The following is a 14,863-nucleotide window of genomic DNA, read 5'->3' on the forward strand; positions in this document are numbered from 1 at the left end:
TTCGTACATCTATTATCGTCTACAGCGACTCCAAAGATCACCGATGTACACTGCATGAATATTCTCTCAAAAGATATCCAGCAAACTTCATATATTGGTTTGCTATATTTATAACATATGTTTTTTCTAATTTCTTTGATATTATTTTATCTTTCTTCTTATTCAATTACAATTACAGCGTCATCCAAGTAACATCTTTCAAATGTTCAGCAAATCCTTCAACTGCTACTCTACTTCTCTTTCAGTTGCATTTCCGGAATTTGGCTTGGGAAACACTTTAGTTTTTAACATCTGTATTTGAGAACAGTAACTGCCAGAAGCAAAATCATGCTATAAGAAGAAAAAGCGTTTTAAGACTCCGACTCCATAAATCAGTGAATGTCTTTTGCCATGTAGGAGATAAATTGAATTGCCAGTGGTGGTTGTGAAGCAGCAGTGACTAGAAGAGCATGGTGTGTTGGGAAAAATTCAGGAACTCTCGAGGGTTTTTATGTGATAGAAGATTTTCGTTGAAAATAAGAGAAAAATATCACACTAGTTACGCGAGATCTGTAATGCTGTACGGAAGTGAGATATAGTGCTTGCTTACAGAAACCAAATTGACAATTTTAAGAAGAACCGAGAAAGCGATGATAACGGCAATGTGTGGTGTGAAGCTGATGGACCAAGGGAATACCGAAGAACTTATAAACTTGCTTGGGTTGAATGAAAATGTTGATAAGTTGGGGAAGGCGAATGGAGTGAGGTGGTACGGGCATGTTTTTAGAAGGGATGAAGATGATGTTTCGAGAAGAGCGCTGGAGTTGCAAGTGGAGTATCGTAGAAAACAAGGAAGACCCAAGAAAACGTAGAAAATGCAAGCTAAGGAAGAAAGCAGTAGTGTCGGCTTGACAATAGAGGACGCTTTAAGCAGGTCGATGTGAGGCAGGGTGTGAAAGCGATTGCCGCACGTGGAGGCGGATCCGGCAACCCTCGTTAACCGGGGCGCAATTTTTTTCCTACGAACTTTTTGTTACTTAGCATAAAATTTGCATTAATACCGTGTGAATGCAAACGTTTTTCATTGTCGTGTTTGCTTCAGTGGTTTCATCTTGTGCTTTTTGTTCGTGAGGACATAGGTTCGACGCCCATCGAAGTCAGCTTTTTTTTAAATTAATTTTTACCGTGCACAAAAGCTTTTAAAAAAAAGTAGGATAAGGGTTAATTTTTAGGGTTAGGGTTAATTCATCATAGGTCAGGCTTAATCAATTCGAAAAATCTTACTTTTAGAGTGACCAGAATCAATATCTTTTATCAACTTTTTTAAACTTGTCTAGATTAGGTGTATTTCCAGGCTACGTTTCTTTTTTTAAGTACAATGTTTAGATTTGGACCTGGTGGGCAAAAATTGGCTGCTGACTTTGAAAACAGCGCGCGAAAAATGGATCGGTAAAAACAGTTACCGCGCACGGTAACCGGTAATGGCTAAACTCACAGAAATATGCAAATGAGACAGAAAGTTCGTGGGAAAAAAGACTTCGCAACCGGGACATCACCGGATTAACACTGGACTACTACTACATCAGTAGCATACGCAGAAAATGTTCATGGAAGGTTTCAAACAAATTGCATGAGATATGTTAAAGTATGGTAACTTACATTACTTCACGCCAGAAAAGAAAGTAAGCCTATGTCAGGTCACAAACCGTAGGCCTGTAATTGAGCTCAAGATGAAAATTACAAGATGGTTCGGTTGGCTTCACTGACATCAGGGCCCTGTAAGCACCACCAGCAACATTACATTTGTTTGTTGAAAAGTTGTTGATTAAGTGACTGTAAACTACGAATGCAATTTACTGTCCTCAAATATTGTACGCGGTATTTGGCCAGTCTTTCCTGTGGAGTACAAAGATGTTTTTCATGTCACTGTACTTTAAGATCAACAAACATATGTAAATGCTCGTTGCTATGATTGTCTTTCACTCCGCAATAGTAAAAAAGTGTTTTAGGATGATAAAAATATTTAAAAACTTTCTGATGGTATTAAACAAAGCAAATGCGATGTATTTTGTTTGGAAGACTTCTAATTAACAGCAGTCAGTATATGTCAAATAGATACAAAAATCATCACACTTTTAGCACAATGGTATTTTAAATAGCCTACGTATTTGATCAAAGTTGATTTTTCTGAACAATTTTATCCGCTTAGACGCATCTCCCTCTCACCAAAAATACGTTTATGGTTAAAATTCTTTTGCCTTTTGTACATGTTAAGAGTTGAGGTTGGGCATTGTGGTAGTTTATCGTAAAGCTATTAGTGGCAACGTTGCCTGATATTTGGTATGTTTCAAGCCCAATTGCAACTAAATAGTAATCCAATTCATTTACAAACTGAAACAAGCCCAAAAGTAGACTAAAATTTTTTTGTTTGCACAAAAGTAAAAACAAAACTTTTAGCTAAAAATCATATTTATTTTGTAAATTTTAATATGAAATAGAACAAATCGAAATGAACCACCACATAGCTCGTAAGGATCATGGGGCCCATTGGGCTACCCTCTTAAAAAATGTTAAATTTAATGCGTTGTGTGATTGTGTAACGCAAACATGTTATTGTTGAAGAGTGGTCTTGGGTAGCAGGGTCGTATTAAGCACTCCTGGTATCTTCGGAAGGGAGGTCACGACTGTTTAGGGGCCTCCAACTCATTTCAGTTCTTAATGTTTTTTTTTTTGGCTATTTGAAATGAAAAAAATGTTGTTAATATTGCTACAGAAGCTCGATATTCTATATCCTAAATCACGCAAGGCTTCCAAAATCCCGATTAGTGGGCCCAAATTTCTGTTTAGGGGCCCACACATGTTCATATTTAGTTGGTGCAGGGTTTTTTGTAGATTTTAAATGAACAATGTGACAATATTGCTGCAAACTTCGAATTTTATAGCTCAAGCTGGATCCATCGTGTTTGTAGCCTATTGATCATTATTTGGAATGACTATTTTAAATCAGCAAAACCAGTAAATTTATGTTATTTTGTTGGATTTTACAAAAGAAATAATATTACCCTCTAACTTTAAAATGAGTTGGCCCCTAAACAGCCGTGACCCCTCCCCGGGGATACGAGGGGTGGTTAATACGACCTTGCTACCCAAGACCACTTTTCATCAATAGGCTAACATGTTTGCATTACACAATCACAACAACGCTATTTAATGTAGCATTTTTGAGAGAGGAAGGGAGCCGTTGAGCTGACTGAATCATAAGCAATAAGTGCCAAAAATATTTGATCCAGCTGAAGATGTTTAGTCATACTGAGGTTAACACGTTGTTTACTTACAATGAATTAGGTTTATATGTTCTATTTTATAGTTGAACCTCATTACATAGCTTTGTATGGATAATTTTCTAATTTTATAACCATACATAACTGTAGAGCTTCCATCACCTTCCAACTTTCAAACTGGTTCAATCTATTCAACCTCAATTGCAATCTCCTGGGATGAAGAAGGTGATTTAACATACAAAGTTGTAGCTGTACCATCAGATGACCGCATAGATAATTGTGACAATGGAGAAGAAGTAACAGCATCGTCGGTGAGTTGTTATTAAGTGAATTTCCAATCATACACAACTGTAGATCTTCAAAAACCTATCGACTTTCGAACTGCTTTGTTTCATTCAACTTCTATTATAACGTTTTCAACAAAGTGAAAAGTCTACTATACAAAGTTGTAGCATCAAGTATTGTCGTAGCCTAATTCACGGTGACAAAGGAGAAGTTACAACATCACCGGTGGCCCAAGTCCTTGACAATGCGCAACGATTTATTTTGGCTCAAACAGCGATGTTTGTCATTTTATTGCAACTGAAAAATATATTTAAATATAAATAAATCAAATATAGTTATTACTATCTGAAGCTTTTACAAGTTGTTTCACCTAACGGATCATCAGAAGGTCTTATTCAAATAGAATCCTAAATAGAATTCTATTTGAATAAGACCTTCTGATGATCCGTTAGGTGAAACAATTTGTAAAGGCTTCAGATAGTAATAACTATATTTGATTTAATTTGCTCTGCTTTGCTTTTTTGCTTAGCATTGAGCACTTTTTTGTAGTATTGCTAGTTTTCATTGTTTTAAATATAAATACTAATTTATGCTTTTGATTAATGACAATTAATCGAAAGAGATAAAATCATCAGCTTGAAGCTTTCTTACAATTCGTTCATGTCGTGGAAGATTTGTCATAGAATGTATCACCCCCACGACATTTAACCCCGATATCTCACTTGATAAACAACTAAAGTGGTTGGGTTAACCAACGATAGTTCAACACAGCGGCACTTGGTGAATGAAATAATTTATCAACAGCGTGTTTCTAAACTGCAGGTCACTTCAGCAGATGATGTTTTTTTAATCAATCAGGAAGCAAGATTTACATCAGCTGATTGCAGTAGCTGGATAGCCGAGTGGTGAGAGCCATGGTTCAGCATTTGAAAGAGCGCCGGTTTGACACCGCTCAAGAGCATTCGGCTGTGTCTTAGCAAGACAGTTAAAGACATGCCTGAAAGTGAAAAGAAAGATTGGTTTCCTTGCCTTTCTGTCCTCTTATTCTAAATCTTAATACACGGGCCTAATCCTGAAAAAAAAAAGAAGTCATGTGGCTCTTGCACGCCATATTGCGAGCGTTTTTGTCAAAACATGTATGAAAGTTGTCATTTCCATGACATGGGTTGGATTCCCATTTCTGACATTACTCTTTTGGTTTCTGTAATTACCAAACAATGTTCAAAGTAAGAATCAACTCTCTGGGTTAGTGAAGGGTCATAATGACTGCAGTAAGCTGGTTTACAGGAAGAATTGTCCTACGTTGAATTTGTTTTTTTTTTGGTCATTTATCGGTCATTGACCGATTTTTTAGCAGTGTCCGAAAAAAATATAGTCAATTCGATCAAAATGTCCGAAAAAATATATAGTCAATTCGGTCAAAATGTCCAAAAAAAATATAGTTGTGTAGCTAGTCAGGAAGTGAAAATTTTGAATTACATCAGCTACTTGAAAGGAAATATTTTCATCGGAAAAAATGAACGAAATAAATAAAAAATGACCGAATTTTTTCAAGTCATTTCGGACAAATGACCGAAAAGTCTCAGCAAAATAAAAAACAGGCATTGAATTATTATCTATACCACGCTGCAGCAACTTCCAGAATAAAACAACCACAGCAGTTGGTAAAGTAGCTCCTCAGACTCAGATCTTCGAACAAAGTCAATATCAATCGAAATCTGGCTAAAACTGCATCTTCCATTTATTAAATAGTGCTGGGCTGATATGTGGTTTTGAGGTTAACCTGCACTGCATCTAAATCTGGTCCTGTAGTTTTGTGACTAATAGTGCGATATTTGTCGCAATCAAGTGTTCCTGGAACTTTGGGTAGTGCATGGAATACGGTACTGATTTTAAGATGTCCTCAGGAATCACACCACTTTCATATATTCTGTCTAAGAGCTTCCATATGATGTCTATTCCATCTTCGTCCAGGACTTTAAAAGTTTAAGCATTTCCATACAGATTTCATCTGGGCCAGCTGCTTTTCCTGTTTTCAGTTGATGCATAGGCCACTTAACTTCGGCTTTTAAGATCGGTGGACCTGTTACATCACAATATGCATTTTCAGTAGGCTTGCTTCTGCTCGGTTCAGGAAAGAGGTCCTGTATATATTCTTCCCATCTTTGAGTTACATTTCTTTCAATTAAATGCAGCATAGTTAATTAGGCCGAATACTGGGGTGAGTGTTCCATGTATCCTTCCTTAGGGGACAATATTGGTTCAAGAGGAGACACCGTCAGCAAGATCTCCTCTCTATCCAGGAGTGCCTGTGATTGAAAATCGATCACACACGTGGAGGCTCCGTCCCATTAGCTCGGTTGCCTTCTTGGGAGAAGTGCTCGTGGCAGACAACGAACAACATTTGTATCAAATTTTCAACAAAATACATCAATCAGCAAACCAAGAGCACTTTGGGACACTGCACGACAAAGAGGGCATTGGAAGAAATTTTGAACTGAGCATCTAGTAATTCTAGTTCATCAAAGGCCACATCGGCTATGATACTGTAGTAGTAGTAGTTTTGTGAATATCATTGGTGGAAACGGGAGTTGCAAGTTTGTCTCTGTTCTTTTAATCTCTTATACATATTATTGAAGACGTAGTTTATTGGGATATCTTTGTTGTTCATGTATTTAAACAGGGATTTAAACGTATTTTGTTGTAAATTGTGGATTAAAATCATCTTTGAAATGCTTGTAATAAGTTATTTGCAGGTTAGTAGTTTATGTTATAAATACATACTTTGCATTACGTTTCAACAATAAATACTATTAGTACTGCAAGAAGTGCTCAATGTCAGCAAAAAATCCAAGCAGAGCAAATTACATCAAGTATAGTTATTACTGTCTAAAACCTTTACCGTCTGTTTCATCCTAAAAGGAGAATCATCAGAAGGTCCTGAGAAATATGCAAAAGCATTAAATCGGTACTACCTGAGAATATATTAAATATTGTAACCTTAATTTAATCTGCATGCAGATTAACATATATATTCATATGTTGCCGTTATCATTTAAGTTCTAAATTAGTATTTGTTGTTAATTCCAGTTTACATTTACCAAAACAAGCGGTGGAGCGGATTTAACCGCAAGAACGGGATATAATCTCGCTGTGTGCACTTTTGTTTCTGGTGGTGGAACCAGTGATCCGAGTGTTCTGCTTGGTGTGGAGACTGGTAAGTGAATAATCAACATTTTATGACAACAGTATCATAGCTTGCAGCTTAAACAGTGATTGCTATCCAACTAACCATTGTTATATGTAAATAATCATTGCACTTTACTGTATAGTGCAGAGGTCGGAACCCCATGACTTACGAGCCATATAAGGACACTTTTGACGATGGCATCTGGCTTGCAGAGAGTTTTAACTCAGAATATTAGCTCGCAGAATGTTTTAACTTTTTGTTGTAAATTAGAGCTAAAAATACGCTCAGAATGAACCAAATTAAATGTAATTTTCACAATTTTTGAAGGGCCCTTCACACTCCCTCTAATTTTGTCGTCTTCACCAAAGACGCGGCGGTGCAGCCCCACTTTCACAACTCATCCGCTGCCACTATGTGTTGGTTGTATTAGGTGTTAAAACATTATATGATTGTTTCGAACCGAAAGCGGATTAGGCTGTTTCGTACAACACTCCTACCTAAAAATATTTTCAATTCCTGTCATGTACCAATCTCACTGCAATTTACTTTTGAGTCTAATCTTTAGCAACCAGGTGGAGGTCGAGAAACTAACAAATTGAATTGAATAAACGCAAGGAAAAGAAACCATATAAATGAATAAATGGAAAATAGAATGGAATAATAGAATAATATAAAAAAAATAGAATGGAAACCATAAAATCGGATTACCAGGGTAATTAAATGGTAATTACCAGGGTAATTAAAACCACATCAAGGTTTTTTCTTTTGGTGCCTTCTTGATGTGGTTTCCAAATCAAAAGAAATACCGTATGTTGCATTTTCTGCTATTTGTACGTTGAAATGAATGCGAAGCAATGCGGAAATCAACTTGATTGATTGTTGTCCCTTTTGTTATTTTAGATAATAATTTTAATTCTGTAGGCAAGGGTTTGGCAATATTTTTTGCACTACGGACGACTTTACCGCAGGCATAATTTTTTGGTCTGGCCTTCAATGAAACACATTTGGTGCCTGCACATGTATTACAACTCATTCAGATGTCGTAAGGTGCATTTGAGAAAGCAATGGCATGTTTTGCGGCAATGTGCTGCTCCCACCTGGGGATGATGGTTGATGGTAGTCAATGACACCCACAGTGTATTTGTTATGTCCAGTCTGCTTTGTAATTTTATCTTGTTTTGCTGTTTTTGAAGGAAACTTTATGAAGTACTGGTTATTATTTTTGGCTTGAGTACTTTTGGCAGCAAACATTTACTAATCATTAAAAGTATCATTGATATATTTGCACTAACCCAGTTAATCACAAAATCTTTGCAAATTTTGGAGCAATTTGACTTTGATCTTGCGTGCTTTGACAACAAATTTTCCAAGGATTGATATCAGGAGGCCACGGCCAGGTGGTTACCGACCCGTTATGTAGGTCTCAACACTTAGTCAGTCAAAAACGTTCGCAGCATAGCCTATAACTAATGAAGTGGTATGTTCACATAGGTATTTCTTCAATTATCTACAGGTGCTTGATGTTAATTTTGTTGAATTTTACTTTGAAAATGAAACAAAAGTGCGATTCCTTTGAAACAAAGTAAATCCGATACCAGTAGAACATCAGAAAAAACACCAATAAACAATCATGTCGAGGACGATGAAGAGTTTACTTCGTTTAGTTTACTTCAGATATCTTCTAAAGATTGCTTAGTCCAGTGGTTCCCAACTCATGGGTCGCGACCCAAAGGTGGGTCGCCTGATAATTTTTTTGGGTTGCTTGTTTTTCAGGCATATTGTATCTTGGGCGAAAAAAAATAACAATAAAAAAAATTTAAAACGTGATGAGATCGATCACAAAACTGGAAAATATAAACACAAGTCATGAAACGTTTCATGTCGAGACATCGGAAAGCTTTGTAGCATGATCGTAGTGCTAGAAGTTTTAACAATTTTGCTTTTATTATTGTTATTATTATTATTAAATGTAAACCCAACAAAAATTTCAGTCTCAAACATAAATTAACTTAACAAAGTTACGGGATATAATATTGTAACATGCACTATACGTCACGAACGCTATGTCGGACAAACTATGACAAAGTTTTCCACACATTGGACCACGCATGGTGTGGTACAACGCATCAAAGACAAAGCCCCAAGTGCTGTATGGACTTATTGCTTTCTCCACAGAGAGGTCTTTGCTGCAAAAAAGCTGTCTCAAAAGCTGCACGAAGTGTTGAATGATGTTGTGAAGTGTGTAAACTTCATCAAAACAAGTCCACTAAATCGGCATTTGTTTTCGTCTTTGTGGATTCTGATTATTATCAAGCATTGCTGTTGCACACAGAAGTGCAATAGTTGTCACGAGGTCGTGTTCTGAAGCGAGTTTGTAATTTGCGAGAGGAGATTGCTATCTTCCTGAGGCAACAGAACTGTGTGAGATTAGCCGAGAAGTTTTTGCAAGAAGATTTCAAGGCAAAAGTTGCTTACCTTGCCGATATATTTGACTCCATGAATTTTCTAAATTTATCTATGCAAGGCAACGGTTTTACGGTGATTGATCGCGCCGCAAAAGTTTCTGCTTAACACAAAAAACTCATATTCTGGAAAAGTTATGTCACCAGAGATGAGTAGGCCTACAATATATTTCCTCAGCTAACGTATATTTTTATATCTGTGGCAATGAAGTTGATATTAAGCAAACGAAAATTAGACACCTGGAACAGTTTGCCAAAACGTTTGTGCATTACTATGGAGAATCTCTAACACTTAATAACCAAAATGATTGGATAATTGATCCATTTGTTGGAAAAGATCTGCCTCAACTTTCCATCCATGTTGCAGAACAGTTTATGGACAATTGGACATAACGATAGAAATAGCAAACCGTATTTCTTTTGCATCCTTCAAAGACAAATACCCCAAAGATTCTGCAAACATCCACTTTTGGGCTTCGATGTACAAAGTATATCTCACAGTTTCACAATTAGGGTTCAAAAACAGATTCTATTTGCAACAACTTGGCTTTGTAAGATTGGATTTAGCGCCATGTGTGTATTGAAAACTGAACAGCGAAACCGGCTGGAAGTTAAAGCCGACATGCGGCTATGCCTAAGCAAAATAACGCCTCGATTTCAAAAACTCACTGACAGCAAGCCAGCACAGCTATCTCATTAGTGATTTGATAAACATTATCTTCGGAAAAAGTTACTGCTTTTGTAGTGCTGTTTGTGTGCTGTTTGTCAACACAATCTTGTATGGCTTTTAAAATATTACGACAATTTGATTGGGTCGCAAGATTTTACCGAACTGAATTTTTTTTTAAAATGGGTCGCCTTAAAAACGAGTTGGGAACCACTGGTTAGTCTACAGTATATGATGAACGTACGACATGAGTGGCACCATTTTGTTATTACAAAATGACAAATATTACATTTTGTCATTTTGTTATTACTGAAATTTAGTAGAAATGTTTTTATAGGATTCTCCATGAACTGAGAAAATTTCAGTACAAAATATTAAAGGGGTTGGGAGGTATTTACTGTGAAACATAGGTCGAAATGACAAAAAGCAAAAAGAGGTCCTTTTGATATCCTGGTTACCCATAACCCCAGTGAAAATTTACACTTAAATTTCATAGAGAATTGTTTGTTGTTAAATTTTACTTTCAATTTCATCAGATGAACGCAGCAACTAGTGCTAGAAACAATATGAACGATGTTGTTTTTTCAATATTTGGCATCGGCACTATGACTTGTAAAAAAATTAGGTTCTCACTTAATTTACTTAAGCAGTAGTAGGGCCTCAAACATGGCTAAAAAATAAAAAAAATTGTGCCCCTCGGCAAACTCCCCCAAACTAAATGCTTTATAACTCTCGTGTTTCTTAATAAATTTCACTCACATTTGCAGATGTTCATCATATAAGATAGTGAAAAGGTGTGTAAAATTTAAGTAAAATTTAAGAGGTTGAATTTCTTGACTGTGTGAATTGACACGGAATGGCCCAATGGTAAATTTACAAGTGGCTGGTGGCAGATCAAGCTCTCGTCAGATTACATTCCAATTTTGCACAATTAGTTTTAGTAGTAATTGGCAAGTTTTCCAACCCCAAGCTAATAAAGAATTTATAAAAAGTTTTTTCAATCCACCCTAGTGGCCAGATCCTTTCTCTCGGCCGCCTTTAATTCAGTAACTACTACTTAGTTTTGGATCTAGGCACTAACGAGAGTAGGATGGCCAGTTCGTCTCTCTTGGACGCCTTTCCTTCAGTAATTATGCCCACCCAATTTATTCCACCCTGGGTAGAGGTGAGCGGTGTTTGTCAACAACTAGCATAAGCGGGGAGTCGAACCAGGATTGCATGAATGGAAAGCGAGCGTCTTACCTGCTGCGCCATCCTACCATCCCATCACTTCATGAACTAGTAGTAGAGTAATAAAATAGTTCAAAAACATTCTAGCTGAGTTGCACTGTTGATAAAATAGTTTAGTTTTCGAAACTTTTTCTAGCATGATATATTACTTTGAGCTTTTTTGTAATCCATATTTGTTCACTTACGGGGCGTCCAACCCGTGGCCCGTCCAACCTTAGATCAGGGGCGTCCAACCCGTGGCCCGCGGGCCACATGTGGCGCGCGAGAAGGTTCTGAGTGGCCCGCGTGATATTTTTCGAAGTGACATATATTATATCAGGGGTGTGCAACCTGCGGCCTGCGGGCCAAATGTGGCCCGCGAAGAAAAATTGTGTGGCCCGCGAAGACAGGGATATCTAGAGAAGGGGATATGAAGGCTCGCAGCGATTGCCTTATTCTCATGACACTACTAGGGCGGTAGTTTGTAGTGCTTTAAACATGTGGTTCTTTTTAAAATCGTAGAAAGTTTTGTAGTGCAGCTGGTACAATGAGCTACAGAAGACAGTTAGCAAATGTTAGGTAGAGCATATTTAAAGAATAATTGTTTAAAAAGACAGTTGAAAAATTACCAGTAAGCTGTTTTTTTAACAAAGCCTTTGCAGTAGGCTAGATGTAAAGCAAGTATATGGGTAGTTGAATTAACAAGCAACCATGAGCATGCTGTAAATATCCAGGCCTGATGCTAATAGCGCAATGCACGTTATCATATAAAAAATTATTAAACTACTATCGGTGCCAATTGTCATTTTATGATAAACACAGATTATTTACGATAAACAAAAGCCCTTCTATTGTCAGACGAAATAAAAGCCTTCGTATCCCCTTCTTTAGATATCCCTGCGCGAAGATGTGCTAATTTTGAATTGTGTTCCGCCCGCAAAACGTGTTTATAATTTAGTTTAGTCTGGCACGTGCGAACAATTCATTATAGAGTGGATTATTGTACATTTCGCACCTTCTCTTAACTATTTTAGAAATCTCCCACCGGCCACCGCTCATCCGATTGTATTTAATTATTTGGAACGTCAGTAGATTAGAGGCACAGCTTGCACAGAGAATAGCTGAACTATGAAACCGCATTCTGACTGTATTTTTGTGAAGCAGTGTCTTATCGATGTCGCAGAAGAAATGTGCCCTAAAATGAAGAGTGAGTTCGAGAAAATAAGTCTGTCACGGTGGACGATAGCGAGGCGTAGGCTATAGATGATTTTGCTTGTGATATTAGTGACACTCTCAGAGATAAGGTGAAGAACTTTGTTTCATGGAGTTTTGCGATCGATGAAAATACGGACCAGAAGGATAGCACAGTTGGCCATATTTGTAAAAGGAGTGGACAAAGACTTGAACGAAACGGAAGAGTTTCTGTCACTACAGTCAATGAAAGGCACGACAAGTTACTGGTGCTGACATTTTTACTGAAGTAATTGATGCTTTTGACAAGTTCGAACTGGACTTGTCCAGCTTATGCGGAATCGCAACTCATGGTGCTTGATCCATGTCCGGAACTAGCATTGGATTCATAGGTCTCTTGAAGTCTGCCTTGAGGGAGAGAAAAATCAATGATGACATAGCAATTTTTTTATTGCAAGTTATCATTCACTAGAAAAACCTGTGCGCAAAATCCTTGAAGTTCAAACACGTCTTGAATCCGGTTATTACGGCAGTAATTTCATTCGAGCACGAGGGCTCAACCATCGTCAGTTTCAAAAGTTTCTGGATGATCTCAACACGGCACATAAAGATCTACTGTACTTTACCGAGGTGCGTTGGTTAAGCAAGGGCTGCATGTTGCAACGATTTTATGAACTGCTGAAAGAAGTCGTGCATTTTTTGATTTTTACCGAAAACATCTCAACCAAGATGACTTTCCACATTTGAAAAAATTCATGACTTCAAAATGGCTCTTTTTGACTCAACGTAGTCTATTTGTGCGAACAACTTTTTTCTAAAATTGGCGTCATAAAATATCCCTATCGATCGGTTCTGACAGGCGAACACCTGGAAAATGGACTTCGAATTGCGAGCACTTCCATTAAAGTAAATTTGAAAAAAGTCGTCGGGAAAAGAAACCAGCTGCAAATTTCTCACTGAACTCGTAGTCGGTGTGACAATAAATTTGAATAAGTTAGCAGTTTTCTTCAGAAATTTATGCGTCTTATCTTATTATTTCTGCAAGGAATAACCTCTAATAATGCCATAAGAATAACATGAATAACAAGCAAACTACTCTTTTGTGCCTGCAACTACTATAAAGCATAATATGTTAAATTGTTAAATAAATGTGCGGCCCGCGGTTTCACCCAGATATTTATATATGGCCCTCCTGTAATAAAGGTTGCAAACCCCTGTATTATATAATCAACTCAATCGCCAACGTAATTTATGGCGAACTTACATTTCGACAAATTGGCATTTATTGTTTGCTTTCTTTCTCTATTAGTATTACTCTATAATCCCCAGTGCATGGGGTGCGCAACTGTTCATGTTAATTTTATTGTATCACAATGCACATTGTTACGCATCACATTTTCCACATTGTTATTTTTCCACACAATAGTACTGGTGCTTCAAGAGTCAGTCAATCTGCAATATTTCTTGCTTTTAGCGAGAGAAGTTCAAAACTTTCTATTGCTAGAATTTTACAAAAAAAATTGTTTCCTAAGAAAAAGATCAGAGGATTTATAGATTGGCAGTTTTCGTGACATCATTATTCGGCAGCACTTACTTGTGCGAGCAAGTTTTTCGTGGATAAACTTTGGGACAGCCGGACAATACATTACGGGACGCGCAACTCCGCTGTTCCGGCAACATCAGAATTGTCAATTGCCAATTTGACATTTTTTACGCTTTGCTGCTGGCTTGCTTTCAACTAAAAACCTTAAACCACTTTAAAACCAACTTCACTCTTCTTTTATAACCCATAAAATGTACAAACACATTTCTAAGATTAGAATTTGGGTGTGAAGGTTTTTATTAGAAATTATCAGACAATTTTAAGATTACAAATTAGCAGTAAATACTCAAGTGGCCCGTGCAACCATTCGTAAACTACATGTGGCCCTTTGGCCAAAAAGGTTGGACACCCCTGACATAGATTAACCAAACATTCCAATTATTTTGGACTTTTACAAAATCTAATACAAGGCAAAGCATATAAAATAGACAGACTGTCTGTGTAAGAAAGCTTCTAAAAATGCATGTTGTAGCGTGCATGAATTTTCATTGTTTGCTGTAGATACGAAATTATACTAAAATTGTATAAAGGCTTCTTTTGAGTGTTTGCATTTTGTGTATTTCACAGGACCTCCACCACCAGCAAACGTGAGAACATCAAAGACAACAGCAAATGAAACATTTGTTGAATGGGATGATGGTGATGCAATTAATAAAGATCCCGTCATACAATATACCGTGTATTATAAACCAACTGATGACACTGATGAAAAAGAAGCTACAACACCTGACCACACTAAAAGTATAACAATCACTGGACTCCAATCCAACATTGAATACACGATCAGTGTTGTTTCTGTTACGAACAATACAAAGAAAACAAGTGATAAAAGTTTATCAACAACTGAAACAACAAGTGAGTCACAAATAGTTTGTATTGTTTTTGTTGTACATCTTGTTGACAAACAACTCACCTACAATTTTGCTCTCGGACATGGTAAAAACTGAGGCTGTTAATAAAATGCATCAACCAGTTGATAATCATTGAAAAGCCATT

The 14,863-nt window shown here is 37.0% G+C and overlaps 1 protein-coding gene across 3 annotated transcripts in view; it reads left to right on the forward strand.

The window, feature by feature from the left end:
* The window catches only part of LOC145770733 (receptor-type tyrosine-protein phosphatase H-like), a 111,220-nt gene that overhangs the window by 42,379 nt on the left and 53,978 nt on the right, over positions 1 to 14,863 (forward strand). For all 3 annotated transcript variants that reach the window (XM_082582433.1, XM_082582434.1, XM_082582435.1), the window contains exons 9-11: positions 3,411 to 3,571; positions 6,636 to 6,762; positions 14,435 to 14,722. In XM_082582433.1, the coding sequence (XP_082438559.1) occupies positions 3,411 to 3,571; positions 6,636 to 6,762; positions 14,435 to 14,722 (576 nt within the window). The remainder of the gene's footprint in view (positions 1 to 3,410; positions 3,572 to 6,635; positions 6,763 to 14,434; positions 14,723 to 14,863) is intronic.

Source organism: Aplidium turbinatum, chromosome 5 (genome assembly GCF_918807975.1).
Source record: "Aplidium turbinatum chromosome 5, kaAplTurb1.1, whole genome shotgun sequence".
Classification (NCBI taxonomy): domain Eukaryota; kingdom Metazoa; phylum Chordata; class Ascidiacea; order Aplousobranchia; family Polyclinidae; genus Aplidium; species Aplidium turbinatum.